Consider the following 6,959-nt stretch of genomic DNA (forward strand, 5'->3'; position numbering starts at 1 on the left):
AAGTTTTTGGTGGGAAAACAAAGTCAATCTTGGTATCATAGCCTGGGTTAACCACATCAACCAGAGAATGGGTTTCTAACAACTTAGCTCTCTTATGGACACAACTAGGTTCAGGAAAAAGTGTATGAATATAATCTTATAAGATGGTTGAGGCACAAATGTCAAGTCCTACGCGAGGGAACTTTCTAAGAGTTAAAGGTAGGGCACCAGGAAAGTGATAATCACCCTCAAACTTAGAGTTTTTCAGTGTCTCTGGGTAGACTAGTCACAATTTCTCTAATTTCTAAATCATTAGATTCCTGAAAAATGGTCAATTGATTCTTCTAAGTTGTAATCAGGTGCATCCTCACTCATTTTTACGAGTTCACTTTCTTTGTCTAAGATTGTTGTTTCTAAATCGCTAGACTCAAAATAAACTCGTTCCTCTAAACCATCATTGGCTTCGTAATCAAAAAGAAGTACAACTTCGTCTAAAACGGTATTATCTCTAGTCAAATCCCCGTCCTTTTGAATAGGTGGATAATAATTAAAGTTATCGGTATTTGAACCAGAAATATCATTATCATTATCAATCTTAGTAGGAGTAACAAATTCCAGATCACCATACCTAAATACTTCAGATTCTTCATCAACACTGTCCACATCATACTCATCATTATCATAACATGGAAATGGCTGAACCTCATCTATACAAGGAGTGTCACCAATCCTAACCTCGATATCTTGATTATGCAAATAACTATCCTCATTTTCAAGAGTATTATTGGATACACTATATTGGAAATTCAAGTCATTTCGAGCAATACTTTCGTTCGTCTCTAACTCAAGTCTACGTATCGAATCAAATATCCTCTCAAGGGTCTCTTCTAAAGAAATCTCCCTAAGTGTTGGATCTAAGTTTTCACTTAACCTATTGAGGATATCTTCCAACGAAGATTCAGTCGTTGTTGCAGTTCTTTCGTCCATAACTACGTTGTTCACCTCATCTAATTTGTATGTCGATTCAGCTAACTTACATGATGACTCAGCTAAATTCCTGAGAGACTCTTATAGAGAAGGAATATGAACTGAATGATCATAAAAAGGACTACTTTTCAATAGTTTGATTGTATCCTCTAAAGACGAAGAACTAGTATTATAATCTTCTTGCCCGTATGACCGATGCGCGTGTGGATAGTAATTTGGCTCACCATGGTATGACCCAAAACCTTGAAAAGGTTGGCGTGCCCAACCACTATTCACACTATGATCATAAAAAGAGTAATGTCCATGTTGTTCAGTTGGATAATCATTGTATTGGCTATACCAGTTCGACATCCTAACTGCAAGGGAATTATAAACAAGCACAAACAAGGCTGACTCGACCACAACGAGCTTATTTTATCTAGCAAACAAAAAGCATGATGTCTCCACTTAGATTGTTTCTAGACTAGCTTCTATTCTTTCGAAAAGGAATTCGTTAAAATCTGAGCAAACCTCTCTGGAATCAATCCGAGTTAAAGTAAGTTCAATAGAGACGAGGGAAGCTCAGTGGAGCTTTGATACCCAAGGCCTCACCGGCGTTACAAGGCGGCGTATTCAACTCACAGTAACCATCATGAACTTCAAAGTATGCTCAAAAGAGTAACCAATATTTTTCGAACGACTTTCCTAAAAGCTTACAACAGTTGGCTGATATTCAGGTGGGCAAGACCATGAATAACTCGACCCCAGCAACCTATTTATACACCTTTGGACCAAGAATAACTCCTCATTAATCCAAAAAATCTTCCCATTACACGGCAGTCAATGAAAATATTCCCGAAAAGTTTTCTTCCCATTCTTGTTTTCATCATGCGTCTATTGTAGTCAACCTCCATCCAAACACTCTTCCACACATCCCAACATGTATCAAACACGCTCAGGCCACAAGAACTCTTCCTAAACATAACCAGAAATCCCGTGATATCCTCGAGTAAATATTCTTCCCCTGTTTTGCTTGACACAAGAATTAAACCCTGTTTTATCGAATCTGGAGTGATTACCAACCATGTTTAGTCGAAACAAGGTATATCCAATCCAAGAGAACTCATTGAATCCGGCCAAAGCTCCAGCAAAATCTTGCCTGAAATACCTGTGAAAATTTCACACCTCTGTTTCCTTCCAACTCGAGTTCTAGCCAAATTCAATCGACAAAATCACTCCTACTATCCCTGTTATGCTCTAACAGATGCTTGCCGTCAGTTTCAGCTATTGAGTCTCCTCGGAAGAGCACCAAAACTCGAACCCTAATTCTGCCATTAAAACACCAAGTTTTCCCGCCAATTTCCAAATTCAAAGGTGAAGAAGGTGACCCCCCCTAACCAAACCGGAGGCGCAAATAGCAGGTGCCAACTGAGGTGCCCCTTATCCAAAGTGAGGGTGCCTTTAGTAATTTTTCTCCGGGTGTCCGAAAAGCACTTTTCCAGCAACTTTTTCCACACAAGTGCACTTCTCCAAAAACACCTAAACCAACATAAAAACACTATAATAAGTATAAAATCAAGCACTAACAATACAGACACCGAGGACAATTCAGACACAAAATTGTGTCAATCATATATTTACCCACATTTATACACATTCACCCATTAACATACTTTCCAGATTTTTCCTGTATCTTTCAATGATCGAGCACATTGTTTTTGTTACGGATACGAATTTTTAAGACCATATACTTAACTTGCAAAGTCGCTCATACAATCCTATCGTTTCTTACACTTGACAATAAGTGCCCATGGTCGCCACTAGAATCATCAACCTCTTTGGTAGCCGTAAGGAAAAACAATCTTCCTCTTTTCATTGTGGAGCAGTCTGGTCACAAATTGCCATATGTATGTTTTTATAGAGAATGAAATTACTCTCTTTTAGGACCAACCATATTTTTCATTTAGTATATAAAATGCAAATGTTGGTCTTCTTCATTTTTTTCGTTATACACCATGTGAGGGAGGCATAAGAAAACTGTTGATTCTGGCATTTTAATTACAGTGCTGGATGAATATTAATTATCCCTACAAATATTGTAGTTACACAGCCATATGCTAGAGCTAACTCTAGGAAAAAAAAAATCCATGTGAAGGAGCAATACTTGCAGGGGAGCTCAAGGATCCAGTATTCTCCACTGCTAAACAGATGATGCCTCGAAGTACCACGAGGCCATCATAACTTGTGTCATGGCATGTGAAACTTCATGCCATATCTCCGATCCTTCATATATCTTGAATTACCTAACTGCGGCAAAAGACAAAGAAATTAGACCAACAAATTTTAAGTAGTCAATAAACATTATTCTCAACACTTGGCGAATAATATTGACAACTCAAGTACCATATGATAAGCTTAATGTTTACAATGTTACATTATGGAAGCCGGTTGATTTTCTCACCATTTTATTAGCATAATTAGTTCACTGTAATATATACTACTTATGGTCTAACAATATTAGAGTGACTGAAGACCATTTTCATACTTATTATGGCAACCGATAAACTTATGTACCTTTGTGGTGATAAATTATTGGCTCGCATACTTCCTGCTTGGCAACTTGTTTTTTTGATTTGGACTGGTTCGAGATGAATGCTTGAGTAGGATTTAGAAGTTGTTGTTTTGTTTCGTTTGCCATGTAGGATGAAGCAGTTACTATGTTTTTGTATGAACTGGAAGCTGTTAATAACCAATGTTCTCATGAGTGAAATATCTGTAGATAAAAATTCAATAGAATTAAATATTTCAGTTACGCATTTTATGAATTTATGATCATACAGAGAACCCATAACGTATTTATTTAGAGTTCTTACCTAAAAACTTAAGCTGAAACATGTATTACTAAGCCTATAACAACAGAAACGATGATCGCAAGAAAAACATTTAGGGTGTACTTAAAGAGGGGTGTGATATCTGAAAGTTTCAAAAGAATGATGATAGACATCATAATGTTGGAAACAACATTGTTGCTACTGACCATGTAACACACAACACATTATCTTGGTTAAACATTCTTTAAATGATAAAAGATGGAACCATTAGTCATTTGGTCCTTTAAAGACCCAGGTTTTCTTTTCCAACTGTTCACGATTAAATATAGGTACTTCAACTGGATTCCTAATCTAAACTTCCTTTCTAACAAAGAATTAAGACCAAACTTGTAACCTTAAATGATAAACACGACTCCTCGGTGTCATCATTGGACAAAGACCATGCCCTCAAACATGATTACAACCTAAAAGCAAGCTACGTCACATCTCACAAAGAAAATGTGAATTCTAAGAAATAGCTTAGAAACAAAATAAAAATTATTTGTTCATCAAAAGATGTTTCAGGGGCAGCCTACTTCCTCAAGAAGTTAAATCAATTTTTCATCTCCGGTACTAATACCATATTCACAAAATAAAACAACATAAGAGAGAAACTAACTAATATATATTACCTGTAATATGCAAGATCAGATTAACATGATATGTCATCACTACCACATGTGGCGATCATATGCACCAAATGCTCCATCACAGGATTTGGACTTCCAAATGAACATTTTGGTTTGTGAGATAAGTCTATCGTGCACCATAAATACCAAATGCAAGATAAATTTCAATGGAAAATCTAGTTGGAAAATGTGCAGAACTAAACCTCCTTATCTCTTTTGGGATGATAAACACCAAATCCTCCTCCATATTTCGCCGCTTCTGTCATAGTGAGTTACCAAAATTCATGCAAACTTCCGTCTATTTATTTAATGATGTTCCTGGTATCTGGGTGTTGGTTCGTTCTCTATCTTCTATTTGATTTACCATGAATTAAGACGTTTTTCTAACAATCAGAAATGCAAAACTGTTGGCTATCAACCTAGAAAACTGCATCACTACCATGTTGATGATTACCTCAGAAGCCATGGCTATACACTCTTTGTGAGGCACTGGTCTTCTTTTACAGAGTAGGTCATACCTTTACATAAGAAAACAAATCAGTAAATGTAAGCGGGTAATAGATAAAAATGAACTCAATAATGTAGCAATATAACAAAATCTATATGGAACCAAAAGTTCAAAAGTAACAACTTCAGCAGATGACCTTTGCGTGATTTTTTTTTTTTTTTTAAAAAAAGCTGGAAATGCAATCGATATGTATCTTTCTTGTGAATGTTTTTCTAACAATAGACTTTCTCCTCACATCTTGCAACCCAACGTTGGCACCTTGTACTTCAAATCTTACCTTCTTCGGGACCCAATTTCAAATTCTTCATGCCAAAAACACAATAACTTCATAGAATTTCTATTCCTTCAAAGTTAAACACAAACCCTCATAGTAGTTCTAATTTTATATAAAAATCTATATCAACCACCACAACTTCCATTTTATAAAATTCTAACCCAGACCCAAACCCTTCAAAAGACCATAAAAACTAAGAATCTAATTTCACACAAAATTATAATTTCTTGATACTCAAACCACAACAGACCCTCAAATAAGTTCAAAGTAGATGAATAGTTAAACCAATTCAACAAAAAGAAACTTAATGATATATAATAGGGTAAGCCTAAGATTTTCAAATTTCATAGTTACACTAAATAAGAAGCTTCAATTCTGTCGGTAGATACTTTATTTTAAGAAGCTTCATCTTTTGTCACTATTTAATGTTCTGGAATCTCTATTCTTACATATCCCACTGAACAAAATCTATCAAAAACTATTCTGCTTGGGAAGAATTGTAATACATGAAGAAATGAACAACCCCTAGACAACACATAATAAAATGCAGAGGTTTGTATAGTCAAAGAGTGCAAATGATGGAAGATGGAATGGTTTATACACATCACATATGTCCTAAAGCATAACAAAATTATCAAGGCTGCGTGTATTGGGATCAAACGACAACATCAGAGATGCAATTTCTACACATATGAATACAGTTGTGTACTTAGCAAAAAAATAAAACGTAAATCGCCCCAATTACCCATCACTATTTCATCAAAACTCACAACATCGATGAAACAAAATCCAATTCATCAAATCAATTCTATCAAACAACCAAGAGAAAACAAAAGGAAGAATAATTCCCATCTCCTTGATTCACAGACGGGGTTTGATATTTTAATTCTTCTGAGTTTTTTTATTCCTAGGGTTTGAGCCCGTCTTTCTTTGGTGCTCCAACATGAGGACACATTTACATCTGGATGCACGAACAAAAATAAAATTATAAAAATTAACCAAATATTTCATACAAATAACAAACCAAAATTTGAATCTTCATGTAATCGGAGAACTAAGACTCAAAAAATCATACCAGTAATTGGAGTTTTATTCAAAATAAATTCTGACTGATCTTCCTTGGGAACTAAGCCCAAACTCAAAATCATGAAGAACATCCCCATGATTAACAAATAATCCTCAAAAATGGAACCTGTGTGTTTCATGGTTAATGATTAAAGGCAGGAAGACGAAGAAATTGGATATCAGGTTTTAGAAGCCGTGGATAACGAAGAATTCGAGGGTGGAGGATTTTTTCACTCAAATAGCGAGAGAGACGATTGGGCATGCACGGTTACTCATTCCTCCCTTTAAAATCTAAGGCACGCATGCAGAAAATGGGTGTGGTCTGGACAACCACATCCATGGATTTATCTTTCTCAAGGAAAAATCCTCATCAACACTTACACAGACAAAGTTAGCTAAACTGTGCTTTATACTCTTGATGTTGCAACTGTAACAATAAAACACTAAAAGAAGATGTTAGAAGTAAATTTCTGAAAACGTAAATAAATACCCAGTGGACAGCAAACAGAGGACAGAGTCACGTGTTCAACACGCTGTCCTTAACACGATAGTTGACCGGTACGCTTCAAGAATGAGTGATGCCTATACCCTGTGATCAAGTTGTATCCAGGATAAAACTGCCCGTTACAAGCACTGTTAGCACTACAGTACTTTCCTACTCTTACGAA

General features: G+C 35.9%; 1 protein-coding gene across 12 annotated transcripts; it reads right to left on the bottom strand.

Moving 5' to 3' along the window:
• Window positions 1–2,974: 2,974 nt before the first annotated feature.
• Window positions 2,975–6,610, bottom strand: LOC113304682. Of its 12 annotated transcripts, XR_003338329.1 has the most exons (6): window positions 6,302–6,605; window positions 4,899–6,187; window positions 4,648–4,703; window positions 4,448–4,537; window positions 3,520–3,718; window positions 2,975–3,252 (listed from the first exon to the last, which is right to left on the bottom strand). XR_003338329.1 is itself a non-coding variant. In XM_026553821.1 (5 exons), the coding sequence occupies exons 1-4, from the start codon at window positions 6,429–6,431 to the stop codon at window positions 3,661–3,663; spliced, it is 330 nt and encodes a 109-aa protein (XP_026409606.1). In that variant the 5' UTR covers window positions 6,432–6,593; the 3' UTR covers window positions 2,975–3,252; window positions 3,520–3,660. The 12 variants fall into 12 exon arrangements, 2 of the variants coding, with proteins under 2 accessions (XP_026409606.1, XP_026409607.1); XR_003338328.1 differs by having other exon boundaries at window positions 3,520–3,684; window positions 4,648–6,187; window positions 6,302–6,610; XR_003338331.1 differs by lacking the exon at window positions 4,648–4,703 and having other exon boundaries at window positions 3,520–3,684; window positions 6,302–6,609.
• Window positions 6,611–6,959: the final 349 nt, after the last annotated feature.

This window comes from Papaver somniferum, chromosome 8 (assembly GCF_003573695.1).
Source record: "Papaver somniferum cultivar HN1 chromosome 8, ASM357369v1, whole genome shotgun sequence".
NCBI lineage: Eukaryota > Viridiplantae > Streptophyta > Magnoliopsida > Ranunculales > Papaveraceae > Papaver > Papaver somniferum.